We start from the raw sequence: 26,345 nt of genomic DNA, 5'->3' as shown, positions 1-26,345 counted from the left end.
AGGGAGCCGGACCTCACAGCTTGTCGTACGTGAGTTAACGCACGAGGCCGGAGGGACAGAGCTAGTCTGTCTTCTATGTTTAGACGCCTCATGACGCCACGACCAATCTGTAACGAGGACGGTCGTGACGTCAGGGGGCGGCGCGGCGGAAAGGCAGAGGCGCGAACAAAGCGCGGTGTTGCGGCCGGCCGGCTGCTCGTGGGCCTTATTTCTTGTGGCAAGAATAAAAGATATTAACATGAAATCTGCCTCCCTCGCATCCTTCATACTTGCCACTACAAATGGCGACGAGGGTCACAGCTTCTACCAAGGCCCACGAGTGTAGCCCACCTTACCTGGTGTTTCGGGAGGCCAGTGGAAAGCGCTGATATCTCTTCACTGGGGACTACGTGCAACCCCTAAGGCGCTGATGCTGCGGTCTCCACACGATTGACTTTGATGACTCCTACCGTTCTGCGCAGCCCAGTAGCCTCCCGCTTTCCGGCCATGTCGCAGACAGGTCATATCTGCGTACCTCCTCTCTTCCTGGACTCTCCTGGTAAGCCATGCATGAAGTGGAAAGGATGGCTGCGCGCATTTGAGAACTATATTATCTCAATTGATGGTCAGGGGTATAGCCCCGAACGGAAAAAGTCTTTGTTATTCGGACTGTTGGGGAAGGCTGGACAAGAGGTTTTTGATAGCCTGCCGGTATATGTGAATCCCCATGGAGCCACAGCTCCGCTGAATGAGTACCAGGAGGCTGTACGGCGGCTTGAGTTGCAGTATGCAGAGGAGTGCAACATCATGGTGGGGCGCCATAAATTCGCACTGCGGAAACAAGAGGAAGGAGAGACTATCGAGGAGTATATTGCATGTCTACGTGTTCTAGCTCAAGATTGTGAATTTGCAGTGATGACTGATACGTACATTAGAGACCAGGTGGTGTTCTACTGCCATTCAAAGAAAGTGCAGGAACGTTTGCTTTCATGCAGGAATCCTTCGCTGAAGGACGTAATTGCCATTGCAAAGGCAGTGGAACGCTCCATGGTATCTTCCAAGGAACTGGCGAACACTAGTCAGGTTTCAAATGTGTTCTATGTACAGGACAGCCGTAAACATGTGCCCGGAAATTCAGAAAGGGCAGCGAGTGATAGAGGGGGAGGCAGGAGGCAGCTCGTCTGTTATAGATGTGGGTCAAAAGATCACTTAGCGGATAGCAGGGCCTGCTCTGCCGTGCACAAAAGCTGTTCTAAATGCAGGAAGTTGGGCCACTTTGCGGCAGTATGCAAAGCAAAAAAATATAATACGGGCAGGAAAGTGAGCTCGGTAAGCGAGAATGATACTGATGCGGATGCGGACATGGTGTTGTCCATTGATGGTGTGGACGGTAGAGTGAAGGGTCCCATTGGCTCCGTCATGATTGGTGTGATAAAATTGCCATTTACGGCTGATTCTGGTTCCCCCCTTACCCTGATCTCTGATAGGACATTTGATTCGAAGTGGCAAGATGTACGACTGCACGAGACGGATGTGAGTCCAAAGGCCTTCGGGGAACACGACATAGTGATGAAAGGTTACTTCTGGGACTCCCTCACCTTTCGAGGGCGCACTGTGAGAACAAAGATATATGTGGCTGAAAATGGGAGGAGCCTTGTAGGATGGAAGGACCTGGCGAAGCTAGGTGTGATGCTAGTCCCTGGGGCAGAAGATCCCATAGTTCTGAGAGATGACTGGGTCAATTATGTGCAGCCTGATGATTTACATGATGGATTAGCTGAGGTCCTCGAAATGTTTGACTCCGTTTTTGAAAACAAGGTAGGGTGTGTAAGAGGATTTGTGCATGCTATACGGCTAAAAAAGGGTGCCCTACCCATAAAACACAAAGTCAGAACAATTCCTCTTTCAGTAAGGTGGGAGCTTAAGGCTGTTCTTGATAAGCTGAAAAGGGAAGGAGTAATAGAGGAAGCAGGTGCATCAGAATGGGTGTCCAAGAAGAAGAGGACAGGGGACATTCGGTTGTGTGTAGACCTGCGATCACTGAACAGAAATATCCTGGTGAACTGCCATCCACTGCCCAACATTCAGGAGATATTGTCGGCCACAGCAGGATCGAAGTTTTTCACCCTGATAGACCTGAAGTCTGCATACCACCAAGTATGTCTCACGGAGGAATCCAAGGAACTTACCACCTTTATTACCCTGTTTGGAGCATACAGGTACATCCGTCTTCCATTCGGCCTTGCATCGGCCTCGGGCGTCTTTCAAAAGCTAATGGACCTCCTCTTCTGCGATATGAAGGGGGTTGAAGCATTTCAGGACGACATTCTGATACACACGGAAGACGAGAAGGGGCACTTAGAACTGCTGCGCAGAGTGTTGGAGGTGCTACAAAAAAGGGGGATGACAGTCTCCAAAGACAAGTGCAAATTCATGAAAGACAAGATAGAATACTTAGGGCACGTGCTTACCCCAAATGGCATCGCGCCGAAATATGATTTAGTGAGGGCCGTACGAGTTGCCCCTTGCCCAGGAGACAAAGACGCCTTGCGATCGTTCCTGGGACTCAGCGAATACTATTCCAAGTTCATGCAAGGATACGCAACCACTGTGGAGCCTCTAAGGAAACTGCTACGGAAGAACGAAAAGTATACGTGGACACAAGAACAAAGCACTGCCTTCGAATCCGTCAAACAGGCAATCGCCGCGGCCCCAGTATTACGACCGTACAACAAGGACCTCCGGAATGTAATCACGGTTGACGCCAGTGCCAAGGGAATCGGTGCAGTATTTTGCCAATTCCAAGGGAAGAAGGAGAACACTGTTGCATTCATATCGCGGTCATTGAGCGAAGCAGAGAAGCACTACAGCACCATCGAGCGGGAGACGCTCGCGTGCGTCTGGGCCGTGGAGAAACTGAGAAATTATTTGTGGGGCAGGGAGTTCGAATTAGTCACCGACCACAAACCCTTGATATACATGATGGACGGTGAAGGACGTGGCAATGGCAAAGCCAGCTCTAGGCTCTTACGTCTACTGTCTAAGTTGCAAGAATATCACTTCACCATCAGACACATCAAAGGGGGCCTCAACTGCAGGGCGGATTGCCTATCTCGCATACCGATCCCGGACGAGGAGAATGATTCCCTGGACGACACGGAGTGCGTTGTGGCAATGGTTGACGCAACAGCCATGTGCGAGGGATCCATATCAGAGGAAGAATGGTTGACGGCTCAGGAGAAGGACGGGACTATGCGGAGGGTGATGGACCACATGAAGGCTCATTGGCCCCCTATCCAGAACTTGCACGGGGCACTCAGAAGTTTCCAACAGATTAGTCCCGAACTCACCATCGAAGGCGGCTTTGTGAAGAGACACGAGCTGTTTGTACCTCCGGAAAGTTTAAGAGACAAGCTAATCAGGATTGCCCATAAAGGCCACCCGGGCAATACCGCTACAAAGAATCTCCTCAAGCAGTACTACTGGTGGCCAGGGATGTGCAGCGATGTCAGCAGATTCATTGATCGGTGTGGACCGTGCTTAAGGGCCGATAAGCACTGGAAGACGACAAAAGGAGAGTTGCAGCTGGTGGACATACCTGCCGGCCCGTGGAACAAGATTGCCATTGATTTTGCGGGCCCATTTACAAGGCTACCTGACGAGTGTAGACATCTCATCGTCCTTACGGATTACTTCTCCAAATGGATTCACTACAAGTTCGTCAGGGAAGTTACCACCGAACGAGTGATCAAGGCATTGACGAAAATTTTCGCGATTGAGGGACAGCCGAAGATCATGGTGTCGGACAACGGCACCCAGTTAGTGTCCAGGCGGATGACGGATTTTCTGTCCAGGTTGGGGATTAAGCAGGAGAAAACCCCGCTGTACAGCCCGAAGAGCAATGGGCAGGTTGAGCGTATGAATAGATTCCTCAAAGAGGGCGTGCAACAGGCGATCGCTTCCAACATGAATGTGAAAGCGTTTCTGGCGGACAAGGTGAACACTTTCCACAACACGCCCAGTGAGGTTACTGGACACACTCCGTTTTATTTGATGAGAGGGAGAAGATGCATGAGTGAGCTTACCCCCAAATTCAATAAGTGGTATGACATGAACCGGGAAATTGAGGCAGAATCTGATGAGAGATTGAGAGTCAAAGCAAGAATAGTGGCCAAACAGGAAAACAATAAGAGGTACGCTGACATGGTGAATAGAGCCAAAACAAAAAATATAGCGCAAGGGGATTGGGTATTGGTGAAGAAACCCAACAGGGTGATGAAGGGGGAGTCTGTGTTTCAAACCCCGGTGCGTGTGCAAGGAGTGACAAGAGGGGCAGTCTGCCTGGAAGGAGCGGGGTGGCGGAGCAAGGACGACATAGTTAGGCTCAAGGCTGGGCAAGAGAAAATCATCATGAAAGATGTCCGTGTGGATGGGGCCGAAGGCACGGATGATGTTGACGAGTGGCAAACTCACGAAGCCAGGGATGTAGTCATTGATGAGGAGGAATGTGTGAATACGCCTTCCAGGCCAGGAATAAGTAGACAGGGGAGTGCGGAGCGATGCGAGAAGGCATGGCGTGGCTTGACGGCTGCCTCAGGACAGAATGGCTGCAGGCCCGAATCTGTGGAGAGCGACAGTCACAATGTAATGGGGTCAAGCCTAGAGGATGCGTGCGCCGTCAAGGCGAATTCACTTCAGTATGTTACTCCGAGCAGGCCAATTAGGCGTATCCGAGCACCCAAGAGGTTCGAAGATTTTGTTATGAGGTGAAGTTCATTAAGTTTCTTGTTCTGTTGAAAAGGGAGATGTCGTACGTGAGTTAACGCACGAGGCCGGAGGGACAGAGCTAGTCTGTCTTCTATGTTTAGACGCCTCATGACGCCACGACCAATCTGTAACGAGGACGGTCGTGACGTCAGGGGGCGGCGCGGCGGAAAGGCAGAGGCGCGAACAAAGCGCGTGTTGCGGCCGGCCGGCTGCTCGTGGGCCTTATTTCTTGTGGCAAGAATAAAAGATATTAACATGAAATCTGCCTCCCTCGCATCCTTCATACTTGCCACTACACAGCTCTTACAAAACACGAGCAGACTAACGACGCTGCTCTGTGCATGTGCAAGAGTCCACGTGTGCAAGGCATTTTGATGAGATCTGTGGAGATGGCTGGTTTATAAGGCACCTGAGATCTACCAAGAAAGGCGGACTATGAGAAGAATCGCTCCAGCCCCCACGGAGACGAAGGCGCTTGTGGGAGACAGAATAAAGGGAATGGAGTATGGTATTTTGAGTTACAAAAAATGTGTCTCTTAGAGATAGACAGTAGCGTGTGCATTAAGATCCACGGCAGTGGAAGTTGATGCGCTATGTTCCTAAGTACCCATACACTTTACCTAATTAAGAACTGGGCCTGTGGGTTGATGAATGGACGAGTCAGTGTGTGGATGGGTGAGCGAACAGTAGCTGCTGGAGTTTAGATCAGCCTCCTGCCACAAAGGATACCAGAATAAACCTCATTACACTGGCCGCAGTTAACCACGCACTCATTCATACCTCAACCATCCATGGACTCAACAATCCACCCAGCCATCTGTTCAGTATTCACTCATCTATTTATTCATCCATGGGCTCACTCTGCCTGTTTTTCATAAACTCACCAATCCGCTCTTCCATAAACACACTAAACCAGCCATCAGTCGAGTTGTGCACCCAAGGTTTCACTCATTTATCCCTCAATTCCGCACTTACCCTCCCATTCACGTATGCACTCGTTTATGCATCCCTCTTTTCATCCAACTTTTGACTCCTTCAGGCATACGTGAAATCACCAATCCACGCAACCAGACACACAATAATCTCAGTTAATGAAACCCTGTCATTACTAGTAAAAAGTAAAAGGATTCGTCAGTACGCAACCTTTAGTGCACTCATGTCATACAAATGTAACGCCCCTCGCCCTTCAGCGTGGACTCCTTGCACCATATGTAAATCTCAGAGGTCAGCCCAAGCTTGTGACATTCTCTGCCTTACCATCTGCCATTGATGACGTTTGTATTATAGTATAGTTTCTGTCTGAGCCCCTCACCCATCCCGGAGAGAAACATCACGAACACAACAGTGGAATAGTGTGAACCTTGGCACACAGACCAGCTACTCTAGAGCACGTGTTCAGCTGCATCAATCTGAGAAAGTTTGCCTCTGCATTGAGTGAGGTAGCCTGCTGGCTTGCCCTTTGATCATCATTTGTGTTTGTTTGCTTTTGTCTCCATAAGTGCGCCGGGTATGCCCAGACGTGGGCCCGGGCTCACTGTGCCACTGGATTCAAGCTAGCCTGGCTGATGAAGGGTGATACCCTGAAACCGGTCCCAGGATGCTTGTTTCTGGTCCAGGGAGGACCTGGCCTTGCAGTTCGGGCTGGTCTGTTCCCATGGGGAACAGGGTCAAGACTGATTTGCATATGGCTGAGTCTAAACTGGAATGGCATGGTGAGCAAAAAAATTGATGGATTAAACCCAGATCTGTGACTGGGGTGAATGTTTGATTGGTCTGCATTCCGTCCATCATTTGTGTTTGTTTGCTTTTGCCCTTTGATCTGTACAGCCTCTCAGGGTACCCTATACAAGCAGAAACATGTGATTTATGAACATATACAAAGGACGAAAACAGAGTTTCTGCCTCTGTCCTCTAGGTACTTATCGCTTCAAAATGGCCGCTTATAGGTCCTAAATTTGATACAAAGTCACAAAATATGGTGCACCCAGGTGTTTGGGATTATACTGCCTATCTGCATATTGTCCCCACCATATTGTCTTTCAAACGGGTATAATCAGCAGAAAAGTCCCTTTTCTGTTGATCTTCAGATTATTGCACAAACCTTATATTTGACACTGTTCATGTGAACAAGGTGGCATTCGTATTTACATATTTACAACAGCAGACATTTATGCACAAATTTCCTGGCTGTGCAATAATACGGACTTTTAATTGTCCACAATATTCAAACTTATACGCAATTAAAAGTCAGTATTATTTCACAATTGCACGCACAAATATATGTTTACATATGTGCACTTAATTAGCTCAGTTTTCATTTTAAATCAGTTCTCTAAAGAACAACTCATCCTGATTCAGACTAGTAGTTTCACATAGTAAGTTTAAAATGGTGCATCTCAGAATACATCAATATACTGGAATAGTCCTGTCACACACAAGAAAAAGGATAATTCAATTGGATGAGAGAAGAGAATACTGTTTCAAATCTTTACACATTCCGGCTATGGCGTTTAACCAGCATCTCATTACTTGAAAGCATGCTAGGCTATCACTGGCTGGAATGGACAGTCTTCCAGGGGTGATTTGTTGTCACAGAGGTGCTGGTGGATAAGATAGAGAAGCTCTGCCAGTGGTATTTACCATTGGGTAAGGATAGGATAATTAACCATCTGCTGCTGTGGTCAGTATGTCAGTAGCGGCTCGCTTTACTTGCAAGGGGCGGGGTGGGTGCAGTGCATGGGGGTTGGGTGGGTGGGGGTAAAATTTATGAAAAAATATAAAAAAAATAAATAAAAACTTACCTGATCCGCCACGCTGCGTCACCCCTCTTTCTCCCGTCGCTGCAGGCAGGCAGAGGCTCCCAGCCTGCCCTGCGGCCAATCCTAATGCTGCTCAGAGCATCTTCAGGGTTGGCTGGGAGCGCCTAGCCAGGGCGCTCCCCGGCAGACTGGGAGCCTGTGCAGGCTCTCTCCAGCCCGGCAACTGTGTTGCTGGGCTAGAGAGAGCCAACAGCGCATGTGTGTTTGGCCGGCCCGAGACGGCCGGCCAAACATACATGCGCACTGAGGGGAGTGCACAGTGCAGTCCACTCACTGCTTGTCACCCCGTGGCCCCGCCCCTTCAACAAACGACGCTCCTCTGCCCTAACGGAAGCACCACCCCTGCAGTAAGTTGTCTGCAGTGTTTCCTACAGGGTTCTGAAACTACATTTACCAATATATGTGATCAGATATAAACTAGGCTCTGAGATGTCCGGATTGGGTTTTGGATTGCTGATTAGACACTTGGGTAGGGACTGAACACACTTTATGCTGTTTGTCTGATGGAGCTTAGGCAATGGCATTGGACAGGGCACTTCTCTATTCGCCACTTGTGCTGACCCTGGTGATAGAACCACTTGCTTGTATTTTGAAAATAAAAATGGAAGGTCTGGAATGCAGGTGGAAAATTAACATATTTCACTTTACACGGATGATATACAGTACCTGATGTGTGATATAGAAGCAATACTAGAATATACAAACTAGTTTTGTCTGGTATTAGAACGAGTTAGTACAAAACAATCCTTTTCCATTGGGCTCTTTGAGCTTGAGATGTAGGAACATTAAAGATTTGTCAACTCTCCCAGTAACATGGCAAACGTCTTTTATTTGGAAATAGTGTTTACAAACTCGGAGAATGGAAATGGATTTGAATGTGGAGGTATCAATTGGCCTCTAAGTGATACTACCGTTGACTTCCATGGAAAGGATATCCCTGGTGACAATGGTCAGAATACCAGGATGCTTGCACGTGTTCGTCAATTGTATGCATCCTAGAACACCACAACACTAATACAGTACTTGCTGCTTCACAAATGCATGGGACTTGATAAAGACCTGTTGGCCAGTATGCATAATGGACGAAGCCAGTTGCACTTGTTGTTATCAAGCTTTAAACAAGATGCTCCTTGCATTTAATGATGAATCAGGCTTCTCTACAGTGGTAAAATCTATCTAAACGAATACTTTTGCAAGCCCCTTATATTCTGGATGTCCATTGATGAAGCTTCCTACCTTTAGAACAGCAGCAACTGATGGGGACTACTGGTAATAGGGAGAGTGCAATCCGAGAACATCAAAGACAAATCCATAACTGAAAAATTCCTCACTTTCCAGGAGATCAAACATACTTATAACATAGCACACACCCAGTACCTTTCATACGCTAAAACAATTCGGACAATTAAATACACCTGGAACATTTCCCCAGAAGTTTCTGCACCATCTGTCACACTTTTGATGGGAATCTGGGATTGAAAGGAAGACACCTTTTTCAGATACACTGAGCAATGAGGAGTACCAAACTATGAACGCCACAGACCATTGAGGCAAACTGGGCAGCTGTTTGTGTTACTGATATAATTGACTGAGAATAGTCTGGTCAAAATCTTGTAAACTAATCTTACCATCTTCATGTAAAGCTAGTTTTAATCTGCCTCAGTTTCATGCAGGACACCTTGTTTATGTGACTCCTGCCACGCTGCACTAGACTGTCCGTCACTCAAGGAATAGGTCCTCGAAATGTGGAGGATGTTTCCAACATATGTAAATCGAACTTTGGATTATTCCCTTGCACATAATTTGATGGCTTTCTTGTTTGTCTCAGTTGTCTCCTCTTGATTCAGTGGCATTCTTCCGTATTCTTGTGTTTGTCCTTCCCAGGAGGACTTAGGTCTCGCAGTGTTCTGATTGGTTGATTTGTATCTTTCCAGTGCTAACGTTCTTTGCATTCAGGGAATTAATTTTCTTTATGCACTCCATTGGAGTGTATGTACTTGCTCCCCCGCCATGTACTGCTACCCACCTCACTTTGCCCCAGTCCCTCGCTCTCCATGTAACTTCCTTTGCTCCTCCCCAGCTTATCCTCGTTCTCCATGTTTCTTCTCCCAGCCCTCCCTGAGCTCACCCATTGCTTCTTCCATTGCCCTCCCAACCCTCCCTGCTTGTCACCTCCTTCCCCTTATAACTTTTTTGTTACTTTTATTTTGCTCTTTAAATGTTTTTCTGCTGCTGCTGTTTTGGCTGACGAACCTCTTAAAATGGATTTTTACCCATGTCAAGAAGGTTGGCTGTGAGCATTTTTGGTGAGGCACAGGAAATGATTTTGTATTGTTTGAACAAACCCTTTGAAGGATGGCCACAGAGATTCATGCATCCCTGATGGCAGTCTTTGAATGCATTTTTAATCTTTGAACAAACCCATTTAAAGATGGCCACCATAAATACATGTATATCTGCCTCTACATCACAAGAAAGCATTGACAAAACCAATAGGTTTCAGTGGCCATGCTTGTAATCAAATGATGCGAGTCCACTAAACTTCAAAAGGTTTGGAATCAAATGAGTGGTTGTTCATGGGTACTACTAATCTCTGTATACAAGATTTTCCTAAAACCTGCCTACTAGGCATATCCCCTTACTGAAATAACTATAATATGAAAAATAGAGCTACTATGCTGTCCCGAGTGCTGGTTAGACATTGGTCTGCCATTAAATGAATGCGAGGAAAACCCCACTCTGAAGAACTGGTTAAGAGATGTTGAAGAATAGTCCTTATTGGAAGAAGCGCTTTTTAAAGAACTGATGAAAAGCTGACAGATGAGCCAACTGCCTGGAAATAATGTTTGCAGGTATTTACTCATCTCACAGAAACAATGCCATATTAGTACCAGATGTTACAAGGTGCTGAATATAACTAGTTTGTGTATGAGATGATTTATTGCACCTCTGTTTGGGAAGGGTGAGAGATATTCTGGAATGATCCAGCATGTTTTAGATCCTTGTTATGTGTGTCACATTAAGTTGTGTAGATATATTACCTATAACCGGACTCTCTCCTAGTACTATCTACACTGTTGTATGCTGTCTTTGCTTGTTAACAATTCATTATATCATGAAAAATAAATGTTCAGTTAAACGAAACTGTATTTCCTGTCAACGTTATGAGACATTTTAGGTATTCCGAAGTGACCTGTAAACAAGTCTTTCTTTTTTTTCCTTAGTGAGGAAGTTGGAGAAACCATATCCAAATGTAACAGCAAGTGTCACTGCCCAGACACAGCTTACAATCCTATCTGTGGCTACGATGGTATTGAATACGTCTCCCCATGCTACGCGGGGTGTGAAGATGTTAGTTTTGACTTCAGGGAAAATAAAGTTTTGGTAAGTTACCATGTTTTTAAAGCCTGTCTATAGCTGGCTCATTATCTCCTTGCTCAATAAATTGGGGGTCTCACCTTGGGGAATGGCAAACCGCACTGCTACCTCAGAAATATATTTAAGCTCTCGGATCTCCACAAAATTTGCTTTGCTCTTTTTATAAGCCCGCCTTAAGCTAAGGAAACAAAGCTTCTTCCACTTCTAGGTTTTCTGTCACCATCTCACGATGGATGACTTTCTTTCCCATTCAGCCGTGGTAGGTAGGTGCTAAGACTCAGTTCCACTTTGCTGTGGCAGGCAGGTGAGTGTGGGACGGTACTTCACGTTGGACTTTCCCGGTGGCTCTTGACTGGGTTTTTGCTGATTTGGTCCCGGTGATCTGCTCTGGTTTAAGTACCCTAAGGGTTTGGAGCAACGTTGCTGCAGTGAGCATAGACTCTGTCTTGCCTCCGTTTGTGCAGGGCTCCATTTGAGCATCCTCAGTTGGTGCTGACATGGGCATGCCTGACCCAGTGCAGTTTACGGGGCTTCTCTCTTGAATCTTTAGACATTTATACGTATTATACTGCTATCTTGGGTTTGAGTGCAAACATTTACACCACCAAACTGACTATGAAATCGTTGGTGTGGTTCCCATTGGTTTGTTTGGCCATGGTATGGGACCTTCTCCCAAATGACTCCTGTCCCTGGGAAGATCTTGGTAGGAGTTACAAGTATATGCTTCAGATTTTCCGGTGGGTGACTCTAATGATAGTTACATTCAAATGCCGTGCTTGATTATCTGTGGCCTGGCACAGTGGCATCACCTTGTGGATTACATACCTCCTTCAGTACTCCCAGCCCTCTAATTGAAAATCTTTTTTCATCCAGTGCCCCCTCGAGCTCATTTCACAATGCAGCTGGCATAACTTTCAAGAGTGATAAGTGGCTGTTGTATGCTCATTGGTTCTTAAGTCTATGTTGGTTGCACTTTCACTTTTGGTTCTGGTATTGCTGGTTTTACACACTGGTGTCCTGATTTCATTTTAAAGGATGGTAGTTTAGCTGGTGGCTCCTGTGTTTCCTTTTTGGTCTGCTGGCTTAGCGATTTCAGTGACTGCTGCTGCCCTGTGTACCTGAGAACACAGGCAAGATGTTTGAGTAGAGGCTCAAAAATTATTTGGAATTGGTGACTTTCCACTTCAAGGAGTAATCATTAATCTTGTTATGGTGAACTTGTAATGTCACTAAATTTACCTCATCTTAACCCCTTGTAGCTATGGCAGAGAGCAAACAGGCTTAACTAGGGTGATGTGTAAAGTATTTATTCAGTACCAAATCAGTAAAAGAATAAAAAACAAAAAAAACAAATTAGAAGCATGGAATAAAAAGTAATGTGCAACATGAAATAAATTCAATCATGGGAAGTGGGGATTTGATTTTTTTAAAGCTTTAAGTAGATATAGCGTAAAAAAGCACTATGCACCAATGATTTGAGGCTAATTTTGATGGAGCATGGGTCAGATACACCAACCATGTTCATCCCGGTCACAGTTTTTATCTTTTGACTTACTCTTTTAAACCCCAACTTTTCAGTGTTTCTGGAGCAGCTCATGGGAGTCACTTCTAAGGTTCCCAGGACCTCAGGGCAGGGGTTAGGGGCCAGGACTCACTCAAGAAGGGAACACCAACAAGGTCCAGTCCAGGTCCAGTTGCTACTGGTCAGCTTTGTACTCCAAGGAAAAGGCCTCTTGCAGGTTCTTGTGTCCAAGTAGCCACACAAGAGGTCAGCCGACTGGCCCTTGGCTCCCACTTCTATGTATACAAGGGAAGCACTTAGTCCTTCAAGGCTTTTCTCAAGACACGGATAGCAGATTGAGTCCTCTTCCGTTCATCCCCAAGTCCCGATAATGTTCTGAAGCGGGTGCCTGCTACATTTATGCCTGACATCAGCCAATAGGTGGGGGTGCTTCTGGGCACTCCCTAACCAGTGAGTGAAAGTTCCAGGAGCCAATCCTACCTACTTTTTCAGTAGATCCTTTTTGCCTTACTGCTAACAGGCACAAGATAACATGTCACAGCAATTTCAAGATGGCAAAAGTCTTCGCCCACACTGAACTTGGGCTCTGTCGGCTGGGTATGTATGTGGGATTGTCATAGGGAAATCACCTATGTCCTCCCTCATCTAACATTAAAATCAAGTTTGAAGCAGGCACTATACCAACACCAAACCTAGGAGGACAATTTCCGATGGGACAAAAGCTGAATTCATCAGCAACCAGACGGGTTACCCAAGAATTGTCTTGGCATCCTGTTAGCTGTCTTTCAAGTGTGCTCCAAGGGTTAGATATGACTCAACAGACCTCTTTGGCAGGATTTCACAGAGTGGTGTCACAGGATGCCATGGTCCCAACTATGAATATTCAGTGGAGTTCAGAAGAGCCATATTGGCACATTCAGGTCACCATATTGTTTGCTCCTAGGAGGTATTTCACACCTTTTTCTGGGCTACGTAAAAGCTGGAATTTGCTTAAGTGTTAATCACAAATAGCCTGCAGGACTTTCCCACAGGAAAAAGGTAACTTTCTAAAAGTTACTTTTCCTTAATATTTAATAAAACAAACAACATCACTATTGAACTGTATTTTTCATAACTATTTAAAATAGTAGTTGTTGAACCTGGCACTTTTTGCAGGGCTATCCTCAATCATTTGTTCTGACCTGTTTGTGTTGGCTTTAGGACTCTGAGCACTTTACCACCGTTAACCAGTGCTAACTTGCATATGCTCTCTGTATAAAATGTATTAATGATTGGTTTCTTCACGATTGGTCTATTTGAATTACTAGTAAGTCCCTAGTACAGTGCACAGTGTGTGCTAGGGCCCATAAATAAAATGTTACTAGTGGGCCTACAGCACTGTTTGTGCCACCCACATGAGTAGCCCGCAAACATGTTTCCGGCCTGCCATCGCAGTGCCAGTGTGTGCAGTTTTAAACTGCCATTTCGACCTGGGAAGTGCACCCGCTTGCCAGGCCTAAACCTTCCCTTTTATTACCTGTAAGTTACCCCTAAGGTAGCCCCAACGTAGCCCCAGGGGCAGGGTACAGGAATTTGAAATATAGGACATGTAATGGTGTGTTTTACATGCCCTGATAGTGAAATACTGCTAATTTCGTTTTTCACTATTGCAAGGCCTGTTTAATAAAACAAACAACATCACTATTGAACTGTATTTTTCATAACTATTTAAAATAGTAGTTGTTGAACCTGGCACTTTTTGCAGGGCTATCCTCAATCATTTGTTCTGACCTGTTTGTGTTGGCTTTAGGACTCTGAGCACTTTACCACCGTTAACCAGTGCTAACTTGCATATGCTCTCTGTATAAAATGTATTAATGATTGGTTTATTCACGATTGGTCTATTTGAATTACTAGTAAGTCCCTAGTACAGTGCACAGTGTGTGCTAGGGCCCATAAATAAAATGTTACTAGTGGGCCTACAGCACTGTTTGTGCCACCCACATGAGTAGCCCGCAAACATGTTTCCGGCCTGCCATCGCAGTGCCAGTGTGTGCAGTTTTAAACTGCCATTTCGACCTGGGAAGTGCACCCGCTTGCCAGGCCTAAACCTTCCCTTTTATTACCTGTAAGTTACCCCTAAGGTAGCCCCAACGTAGCCCCAGGGGCAGGGTACAGGAATTTGAAATATAGGACATGTAATGGTGTGTTTTACATGCCCTGATAGTGAAATACTGCTAATTTCGTTTTTCACTATTGCAAGGCCTGTTTAATAAAACAAACAACATCACTATTGAACTGTATTTTTCATAACTATTTAAAATAGTAGTTGTTGAACCTGGCACTTTTTGCAGGGCTATCCTCAATCATTTGTTCTGACCTGTTTGTGTTGGCTTTAGGACTCTGAGCACTTTACCACCGTTAACCAGTGCTAACTTGCATATGCTCTCTGTATAAAATGTATTAATGATTGGTTTATTCACGATTGGTCTATTTGAATTACTAGTAAGTCCCTAGTACAGTGCACAGTGTGTGCTAGGGCCCATAAATAAAATGTTACTAGTGGGCCTACAGCACTGTTTGTGCCACCCACATGAGTAGCCCGCTAAACATGTTTCCGGCCTGCCATCGCAGTGCCAGTGTGTGCAGTTTTAAACTGCCATTTCGACCTGGGAAGTGCACCCGCTTGCCAGGCCTAAACCTTCCCTTTTATTACCTGTAAGTTACCCCTAAGGTAGCCCCAACGTAGCCCCAGGGGCAGGGTACAGGAATTTGAAATATAGGACATGTAATGGTGTGTTTTACATGCCCTGATAGTGAAATACTGCTAATTTCGTTTTTCACTATTGCAAGGCCTATTTATTTCACAGGATAACATGGGATTGCCTTGAAATATATTTTAAGAGTAATTTCCCATTGGGAGCAGATAGAGATTATGAGTTTGAGTTCCCTGAACTCACAATTTAAAAATACATATTTTGGTGAAGTTGGTTTTTGAATTGTAAGTTTGAAAATGCCTCTTTTAGATATTAACAAGCACAAATGATGGACAGAATGCAGAGCCAATCAAACATTCACCCCCAGTCACAGATCTCGGTTTAATCCATCAATACTTTTGCTCACCATGCCACCCCAGTTTGGACCCAGCCATATGCAAATCCGTCTTGACCCTGTTCCCCAGTGGAACAGTCCAGCCCGAACTGCCAGGCCAGGTCCCGCCTGGACCGGTAAACAAGCATCCTGGGACCGGTTTCAGGGTATCACACTTCATCAGCCAGACTAGCTTGAATCCACGCCTGGGCATACCTGGTGCACTTCTGGCAATAAAAGTGGTAAAGTGGGCATTTTCTTGCTTAACTATTCTCTGCCTGTCTGCTGAATACATGTCTGGGTCAGGATCACAGTTTGGCTGTTTGTGCATTCACTCTAGACAGTCATACAAAGTGAGCTGATGTGTGCCCTATATATTCTGATGACCCATCTTCCTGAGCTAGAATGGTGAGAGGAGCTGACACTTTCACCTGAATAAGGCTGTGCTGGCCTCATACAAAGCAGTCTCCAACCCCCTGGAGTGTGTCTGTGGCCAGGGCAGGGAAAGGAAAGGCAGGGTCTTGTGCACTACAAAGACTTCTTTTTGATGTTTGCCTACTTCAAAGACAGAAATGGGTATAAGTACTGGACCTCTGACACCATATAGTTAGTATCCTTCTGGACTGAGGAAATTCTACCAGGAAGAAGAGCTGGGTGCTGTAAGAGGCACTGCTACTCTGCCTGTTGCTTTGCTGTACTGGCCTGCTGCTTGTTGCTTCTGTCCTGGAAGTGAAAGGACTGGACTTGGCTTTCTACATTCTGCTTCCAAAGTTTTTCCAAGGAGTTGGACTGAGCGTGCATCCTATAAAGAAGTCTTGGGGACATCAAAGTCTTCACCTGGCAGTGCCTGGGCTCTCTTGCTGAGAGTCTTGACTTGCCAAGTGGTGCCAAATCCAGTTCCTGGGCCCTTGAGAGCGAGTTTTAGTGCAACAAGGAAGAAACTAGTGCATCTACTTCCAGAACGACTTAGAACTGGTACTGCTGCCTGAACCCCGTGCCGTGGCCGGCACCGGAGCCATGGTCCCCACTTAGTGCAACGACCACAGCCTACAATGCAGCCCTGACAATGCTCAGCACCTCCCAAGGCTCATCACAGCGTGAGTCCAGAGTGCCGTGTCACCAATGTCTGTGGTACCCGACTCCAACTCCGCAGCAGCACCTGTGGCCCTGTGGTGTGAACACGACACCGCAAAGTTGACACCTCGCTTCTTGACCTGCTAGATTCATCAACTCCGCTTTGTCGTAAAAAACCGAAGCCTCGCTGCCACTGCTACATCACCTCTTCTTCAACCATAAGGAGCCGACGCCTTCCCTCTCCTCCCTAGCAGTAAGGAACTGGAGCCTCACCTCACTGGTAGCAGTAAGGAACAAACGCCGCACCGGCTCCAGCGGCGCCTCACCTCCCTGACTCTGTGCACAGTCTTTGTTTCCTCATTGTTTTCCAAGGAACTGTAACGGGGGTCTACACGACTCTGTGGCGGCTGCGCTCCCTTGCTGGTGATGGCGGACTGTTAGAAGCAACTCCATCAAGCTGCTTTGATATTTTTCTAGCTGGTTCCTTACCAGAGTTAGTAGAATTAGTATGTTAATCTGCACTCTGGTTTCCTATACACAACAGCTAGGCCTGCCACATTAACATAGCTTTTTGGGCCTTGTAACTGTAGGGACATGATAATATTAATGTTCTACATTTCCCACTTTTAAGTAGCATGCATGGTCTTCTTTTCCCTTTCCTTCTCCCCCTCCCCTTTCTTCTCCCCTTCCTACTCCTTCATATTTTCCTCTGCCCCTTTCTCCCCTACACCTTTCAGTCACTGCTTTGCATTGTCATCGACCTGCCCCCATTATACCCTGATGCTTGCACCCGTCCTTGTGACCTCCTCCTCACTGCACGCCATCTCTTGGGATGTTAATGGCCTGACACACTATATAAATTGCAAGAAGGCGTTGTCCTACCTACAGTCAAAATGTGCCCTCCTTCAGAAAGCCTACCTTCCCATCTAGAGTCTGAAAAACTGCATTGGGATTCAGTGAGGCAAATGGTTTATAGAAGCTGCCCAGTGATGATATTGATGACCCCCGGACCCTTCAGGAAATGCAAAGTTGCGATCCTTTTACCCAGATCCCTGCCATCACGATTCTCAAGACCTGGCCCGACTTGGACGGCCGCTATGTTTTTGTTAAAGTAAAGCTTGGGGAAAGGACCCTTTGTGTTGGCTCGATATACGCTCCCACAGGCTCTAAGCATTTCTTTCTCCTCCAGCTTAACCACTTCCTTACGAAAATTGAGGCTTCTCATTACCTAATTGGGGGTGACTGGAATTTGGCACGGGACGCAGTATCAGATCGCACTGACCATTTGTACGTTGGAAATAATGCAGTCAAGGCCCTCCTAGGGGATGTGCTTTCTGATCAAGGCTTGGTGGACCATTGATGCCTCTCCCATTCAGATGATTGGGAGAACACCTTTTTATTGCTAGTCCACGGCATGCAGTACAGACTGAACTATTTCCTGGTTTCCCACTAGACCATGGCCCTCACCCGGGAATCCCGGATCATGGAGGCTGCACTCTCTAACTACTCCCTAGTCTTACAGTCTCTGGATCTAGATCTCACCTACCCAGGTCATAAACCATGGCGCTTGAATTTATCGCACAACAGCACCCCTCAGAGAAAATCCCAGCTTCCTTCCTACATCTCTGCATACTTGGAAGATAATAATGACTCAGTTTCCTCCCATAGGGCACTGTGGGTGGCTGCAAAAGCAACTATCCATAGCCAGCTCCAGCGGGATGCAGCCCTCGCCAATGATCATAGAGTGACCCAACAAAAGGGCCTGGAAAGCAAGATAGTGACTCTCATTCGTCTCTACACCACTAAGCCCCCCCACCCACTGTCCCCTAGAGAAGGCCTGTATGGACATTAATGCCCCGTGCACTTCCAAGGCTGAGTATGCACTCCAGAGGTTTAAGGGTCACCATTATGAACAGGGAGAGAAGGCGGGATGTCTATTGAAGGCTCAGTTGTGACGACATATAGTAAACAGATTTGCATATTTTTATCGGGTCCTTTACACCCTGGAGAAGATGGCAGACCATGCCCGCTTGGAGGCCTTTTTTGATGGTTTGCACCTTCCTGTCCTTAATGAGACAAGTAGGGACTTGCTCAGCATTGAAATTGGTAAGACCGAATTAGCAAAAGGCCATCTTCAGACTTCTCTATCACAAGGCTCCCAGGGAGGATGATCCCTTGCAGAATTATACAAGTGGGCGGGCAAGGATGTAGTTGACACTCTCTATGAAGCCTTCTGTGAAGCCGACCAAATGGGATCACTTGGCTCCATCTAATAGAACGGTGATAGTGGTCCTCCCCAAGCCGGGGAAAGATCCCGTACTACGTGGAAGTTACAGGCCCATCTTACTTAACTGGGACATCAAAATTCTCACTGGTGTCCCAGCAGCCCATCTCCGTAAAGTGATTCTGTCCTCGATCCACCATGCACTAGTGGGGTATATCCTCAACCACTCCTCCAGGAACCACCTCACACACTCCTTCATACACTGTGGTCAGCTAAAGACCTACAGAATGACGCCCTTGCCCTCTCCCTAGACACCGAGAAGACATTTGATCAGATTGAGTGGGTGTCGTCTTCGCAACCCTGTGACGGTGTGGCCTAGAGGAGGCTTTTTTAGCCAAAGTCTGCTGGCTCTATGACTCCCATACTGCTCAGTTAAACTGTGATGGTTTCCTGTTAGTCCCGTTCCCGATAGGGACTTGGCAAGGCTGCCTGTTGTTGCCACTGCTGTTTCTCCTGGACATTGAGGCCCTTGCGACCTCTCTCCATCAATTCCTGTTCATTTCTGGTTTCCCATCCCAGGTGGAGTGTCCATAATAGAGCTCTATGCGGATGATATACTGCTCACCCTTACGGACCTTCCTCGCCCTGTTGGATATCATCGCCAACTTTGCTGCCCTCTTGGGCTGCCAAGTTAATTGGGACAAGAGAGAGAGAGGAGCTGTCACCCTCTCAAGTGACCACAAGCGCTGCAACATCCAGCTACCCCTTCTGCTTGAATTCATCAGGTCTCAGGTACCTGTGAGTCGATATCAACAGGGGTCTGGACCACATGCTGGCAGACAACCTTGATCCCCTGATGACCGACATGAGACTAGACTTTGAAAAGTGGTCCTTCCTCAGGCTAGCCTTGTGGGGGAGAGTACAAGCAGTGAAGAATGTGATGTTGCCACGCTTCACCTGCATTCTTGGTATGCTGTCCTTATTGATCCCTTTGTCTACACTACGGTCCGTGGATCTAGGCATCAGATCTTTTGTTTGGGGATCATCCTGCCCCCACTTAGCCATTGCAAAACTTCTGGCCCTCGCTCGTGTAGCGGCTTGGATTTCCCTTTGGTTGAGCACTATGCTCTCGACCTTCACCTCCTTCAGCTAGCTTACATGCTTCCTGGGACGCAGGACCCGCCACTGTGGGTTTTGGCAGAGCACACACTACTGGCCTGTCTGGGGGGATTGTACCCACTTTATATGGGTGGAGCACCTACGCCTGCCCCGTCGTGACAACTCGATGATGAAATTCTGGCAGCGAGCCCACTACCTCTTAGGGGCGGAACCCCTTCTCCATGTGCACGCGTCCATATCGGGCAATGCCAGCCTGCGCATTGAAGGTGTGGTCTTGGACTGCGAACCATGGAGATGGGCAGGCAGCTTAAACCAGGTCATTGCTGGGGGTACCCTGAAATCCTTTGTGGCACTCCATGAGGAGTTTGGCCTACCACCCCACCAGTCGTTGAGATACCTCCAATTACAACACTGTCTATGAATTGCTTGGGTACGTGACCATGAGCCCTCCAATCATCCCCTGTAGTCTCCCACCTCAAACGATGGGACCGCCTCTGCAGGGTAATATCTGTTTTTTACAGTCTTTTGAAACATCACCTTTTCTCTCTTCCCCTCCTCAATAATCTCCACGTTAAATGGCAAACTATATTGCAGATAGATTTCGCGGTGGAAGGCTGGGCCAAACTCCTAGAGGCGTTTGACCTGGGGTTGAGAGATGTGCATTTGAAATTTTCCCTGTTTAAGATGCTCATGACCGGCACTGGACCCCCGTTGCATGCGGAAGGATTATTGCCTCACGCAAACTGCCGGTGCTGCCCTCATGTAAGATGCAACTTACTACACATCCTCTGTGATTGTCCCTCAATTCTGTTTTTCTAGGAGATGGTTTGGGCCCCGTTGAGTGAGACTCCACTGGTCAAGTTGCCTCTACTTCATCCCTTGATGTTCTTACACAACCCTGCCGCCTCACCAGACCTCTCGTACCTTTAGTGTCGCCTCTTACATATGCCACCTGCCTCAGCCGAGATTTGTATGCCTTGTCATTGGCGCTCTCCAACGCCCCCCTCTCTTGAGGAGTGGTTCACAGCAATGTATCAAGCAGCCTCCCACGAACTAACCATCTACAACCTCTAGGACAGAACTGTGACATTTCTCCGGACATGGGTGCTCTTCCTCCTAGACACTGCACGTTAATCTGTGGCCCTACTTACACCTCCCCGGGCATTCTGCTTGGTGGCTGCATCATGTCACGCCCCCTGGCAATGACTATGTGGACCCCCACAGATGCACCTCTCTCCCTTGCTGCTGCCTCCCCCCTCTCCTCTTGACCCTAATCCCCCGTACCCTTCTTCTTTGTTTCTTCCCCCCCTCTTCTCCATGCCCCCCCTCCGGAAGCGCTTCACCACTTTACCACTGCCCCCCTTCTTGGTTGTGGTGGCTTTTAGCTCACTTGCTCTCTGAGTTCAGAAGAGTCAATCTTCGGACCAGTTTTTGTTTTGCTGGAGTCCTGGTTGCTTTGTCTGGGCATGTGTAACCCTTACCTTCCCAGTTCCTTTGCCATGGTTCTTTTTTCTTATGGAGTTGGCTCTTCTAAATGTTTGTCTATGTCTTCCTATGATTAGTGTCTTTCATTGGTTATGGAATCAGACAAGAAAGAGAGGCAAGGAGGTAATGGCACCATTACTTAGGGTAATGTTCATTACTCCATGTCGAAGTATTCCTAGTCAGGCATGAATCCCTCCAACCCATCACCAGTCCTCCCACCATACTTTGCCTGTTTTGGTATTTACAGGAAATAAGGCATGATTCTTATGTCACAGCCGGGAGGCCGGGAGGAGAGTCACGCAACAGGGCAGGAGCCCTTTAAATTATCTTCGCGCTCCCGCCGTCGCGGGTAGCGCTGTCACAGCCGGGAGGCCGGGAGGAGAGTCACGCAACAGGGCAGGAGCCCTTTAAATTATCTTCGCGCTCCCGCAGCGCGGGACGCGCGCGGGCGGCGCCCGGGCGAAGCCCGGGCCAAGGGCGGGCCCGTCCTTAGCCCGTCAGAGACCGGAGGAGGCTGGGCTGGGCCCCATCTCTTTCACCTGTAGTAAGAGAATTACTTGTTATCTAAGAGTTGTTTAAGAGAGTACAGATTATAGCACCATCCTACTATTCCTAAATTGAGAAGCCTATTCTTCACTCAGCCCTTCCCCCATTAATTCCTCCTCTAAGCTACCCCATTGCGGGCATCTTCCCAATATGGGGAAAAGGAAGGCTATAGATTTACCAGCACAATCCAAGGGTACTAAAATCGCAAAAAAACGCCCAAGTAGACCTTTGAATCCAGCTATACCCAATGGGTTAAACCCATTGGATGAAATAGATCTCCTAGTTAAAGAAGTTGAGTCTATGTTAGGTACACAAACAACTCTAGGGGCAACTAATTTAAAGAGAGGCCCCCCTAACGATAGGAAAATCCCAGAGTTATTTAAAAGGAAGGGGTCAAGGGATCCTACAGATACTATAATAGGGGTAGATGGAGACGGGGGCCCGCATAATTGCAAGGGCCCCCTACCGCTACCCACTTATAACATAGCGAGTTCTCCAGTATCCCAGCTGGGTCTCCCACACGTACCACATACACCAACCCTTCTACCATTGACTCCGGTGATCAAGGTGGTCCCTAGCCTATTCTGTACTAATCGTTTTGAACCTCTATTGGTAATAGAGGACTCGCCCGTGCCCACGAGTGTGCCCAAGTGCAAGTCAGTAGTTGGAAAACTCAACCCTAGTGTTATTTCACCGATCCCCCAGCTCGAGCCAGAAGGCAAAGAACCAGCAGCTAGTAGAGACAACCTGGCTACAGTTCTCCAGAGAGTTGATGAAGTTAAGGGACTGGTTTTAGTATTAATAGATCTTATGAAGAGCAATCATGCTTGTGCTGGACTTTGTAAAGTCTGTGGGGAGGTCAGGGGGGAAGAAGCCTTCCCATTATCTGCCCCACCAATGGGGACGGAGCTAAGGGACAATTGTTGTCTCCCCACTAGAAGGGGGGCAGCTCTTCTAGGGAGGGAAGACTACCGTTGTGATCCCAATATCGACAACATGAGACCCAGGAGGTCTACAAATGTACCTAGGCACAGAGACCGTCAAGGTAGTTGGTCAAGTAATCTTATTAGTGACAGGGCCAGAGGTAGGACTAGCAAATCCGACCCACCGGAAACTGTCCAAGATTCCAGCCTTACACAACCCCCCAGCAAGTCACATAAGACTCCCTCTAACAACATCACTCTCTCCCGATACAATACTGAGAGTATAGTTAATAAAGAACAGGACCTGTTTATAAGTCAGGGAACAAATAAAATCTATTTGACTAATGTTCCAAAACTATCGCCAGGGTTAGCTGAGAATCAAGCTTCCTTGATCAACAAAGTCATACATTGGATACGTTCCCGACGAAGTTGTCTCTCTGTTATTCGTTCTGACATAATATCGGCCAAGAGAAGCAGCATCACAGGGACCAATCTTGACATAATAACTATCTATTTTGAAGACAAGTATATGGTGACACAATTAATGGATTTTGATCGTCGTACCCACTTGGAATATGCAACAACCAGGGAGGGAATTAGACTCATGTTACACCCACAAAATACTGGACAAGCCATGGGACTGGCAGGATCTGATGGTTTAACTAATTCCCGCAGAGGTGCTGCACGAAAGGAAGTTAATCCCAGGCTGTTGCCCAATCCTGTATGACTGACTACTGAACTAGTAACTAATGTGACGGCCTGCTCCAAGGCCTTACATTTTACGGGGGATGACAAAACATTATCACCAAACACTTGTAGTACTGACTCGAGTGTGGTAGACGCTGGATGCACACCCGTGGTGACAAACCAAGATAAATGTACATTAGAACTTATGTCATGGAATGTTGCCGGCCTGGCAAAGAAACTAGATGATGGTGAATGGGCCTCTTTTATTAAAAAAACAGACATATGTTTGTTTCAGGAAACTTGGGCGGAGGATGCCACCAACATAGATGGATTTCTCTCATTTAGTGCACCTGCTATACCTCCAGAGAAGGGGAGGGGTCGGGCAAAAGGTGGGCTCTTATTACTTGTTAACAAGAATTTGCAGTGTGACTACAAGCTTTTGGGAATTGATTCTGTAGATCTAAAAGCCATGTGTATTACGTTTAACAGAAGATTATCAATTGTTATTGTTAATGCTTATATACGATCGGTCCCAAATGGCTCCGAGTCCCATACCCTGGCTATTCTGTCTGAATTTGTAGGCAGCCTCCACCCCTCAACTATTCTAATCATAGCTGGAGATTTTAACTGTACCTTCGAGCCTTCTATTCTCACAAGTGGTTTAACTGATGAAGAAGATGAGCAGTGGGGGATCCCACAACTATCTATTACCCAGCCTTGCAAAAAATCTCGGGTGGCCATGCAATTAGCCACATTATGTTTAAATCATGGCCTTAGGGCCTGTAACGGTAGAACTCCATCTGATATGAACAGCGCACCTACTTTTAAAAGGGGCATGTCGACAAGCACTATTGATTACTTCTTGGTCGATGTTAGGTTGTGGCCCCAATTGGTAGATATGAAAATAGAAGTAAGATGTGACAGTGACCATTTCCCCTTGCTCCTTACTCTTTCTGGAGAAACGTTCAGGAGAACACTTAATAACCATGTCACAATCATTCCGCCATCTTGTTGGAATAACAAATTCACCAAGATTACATGGCCAAAAGTGGTGTCCAACCCTCATCATATCAGAGCAATATATCAGATTTTTTTAAATAATTTGGCAGAGTATGAAGACCAGGCAGTGGGGAATATTCCGATTCTCAAAATACATGACAACATGTATACCCAACTACTGTCTTTTTTTTATAAAACAAGGCGGTCAAAGACACATGAAGGGAAAGGGGCAAGCAAGGGATGGTTTGATGAGAGGTGCTCAAAGGCTAAGTCTGGGTTAAGAGTTGCAGTAATGTCTGGTTCCCAGGGGGAAATTAAACAAGCCAGGTCCCTATACAAAGCAACTTTGTCTTATGCTAAAAAGCAGTGGGAGGATTCCCTGTGGCAGGAATTATTAGATGCTTCCAGAGAGAAGAACAATAAGCGTTTCTGGGAGCTTCTGTCTAAAAGGGAAAATGGAGGTAGGAGTTGTCCCAGCAACCATATCCAACCAGAAAGCTGGGTAGAGCATTTTACTACTCTCTATGCCCTACCAGAGGGCCCAATGGACACCAATGTGGTCCACTCTCCAACAGAATTGTTGGAACCAAATTCCCGTATGGCCCCCCAAGTGGAGTCTCAGTGTGTCCCTGAGCGTTGCCTCATTTTTAAAATAGAAGAGACCCTTGAGGCTATAAATAGCCTAAAACCTGGCAAAGCACCTGGACCAGATAAGCTTCCTGGAGATCTTTACAGATCAGAACCACATATCTGGTCCTGGTATATAAATGCCATCTCAAATAGTATAGCGGCAGGGGGGCAAATTCCAGGTACATGGAAGGGGGCAGAGATCATACCCATTTATAAAAAAGGGAATGCTAATCTCCCAGCCAACTACAGGCCAATTAGCCTTATAGACAACCTACAAAAGATCTTTGCAAAACAAATTTTACAGAGGTTAATCAATTGGGTTGAGGAGTACCAAATCCTTTCCCATCTACAGGCAGGGTTTCGTGCAAAAACAAGCACGATAGACCAGGTTTTTCGATTGGCCATATTGCATTGGAAATATGTACTTGTGGCCAAACAATGCCTGTATGTGGTATTTATAGACCTGCGATCGGCTTTTGATTTGGTCCCAAGAGCCAAACTGTGGGAAGTGCTGGGTAGATTGGGAATCCCAGAGGATCTATTACTCCTGTTAAAACGACTGCATGAGAACACTTATGCCCAAGTGAGGTGGGGTGAACAAGGCGAACTGACAGAACGGATTCCAATCAGAAGAGGAGTTCGCCAAGGTTGCGTGTTAGCCCCCCTACTGTTTACTATATTTATCAACGAAGTAGTAAAGGCTGTGTCCACAGGCCAGAATGATGCCCCTTCCCTGAATACACAAAAAATCCCTATCCTGCTCTTTGCCGATGATTCACTCCTCATTTCTAAGACACCAATGGGGTTGCAGACCCTTGTTGACCGGTTTAACCAATTCTGTAGCGATTATGGGCTGGAGGTTAACATTAACAAAACAAAATTGATGGTCTTATCCAAGGGACCTAGGAAAAGATGTTCCATCCACATTGACGGAGTACCGCTGAAGGAAGTAAGCTCTATAGATTACTTGGGAGTTAGGTTAACCAGTAAACTACTATGGGAAGAGCAGATTACGAAAAGTGCAGGGCTCCTTCAACATAGAGCCTCATCCATATTGCGTTTTTATCAAAGCTCCTTTACAAAGGTTGTTTCCCCAGCAATAAAAATTTACACGGCTAAGGCTC

General features: G+C 46.8%; 1 protein-coding gene across 1 annotated transcript in view; it reads left to right on the top strand.

Annotated features, from left to right (window-relative positions):
- Positions 1-26,345, top strand: part of SLCO2B1 (solute carrier organic anion transporter family member 2B1) — a 379,804-nt gene that overhangs the window by 237,904 nt on the left and 115,555 nt on the right. The window contains exon 11 of the mRNA XM_069203800.1: positions 10,790-10,949. Within this exon, the coding sequence (XP_069059901.1) occupies positions 10,790-10,949 (160 nt within the window). The remainder of the gene's footprint in view (positions 1-10,789; positions 10,950-26,345) is intronic.

The sequence above is a fragment of the Pleurodeles waltl genome, chromosome 8 (assembly GCF_031143425.1).
Source record: "Pleurodeles waltl isolate 20211129_DDA chromosome 8, aPleWal1.hap1.20221129, whole genome shotgun sequence".
In the NCBI taxonomy this organism is placed as follows: domain Eukaryota; kingdom Metazoa; phylum Chordata; class Amphibia; order Caudata; family Salamandridae; genus Pleurodeles; species Pleurodeles waltl.
This window is presented reverse-complemented; position numbering and strand designations above follow the sequence as displayed.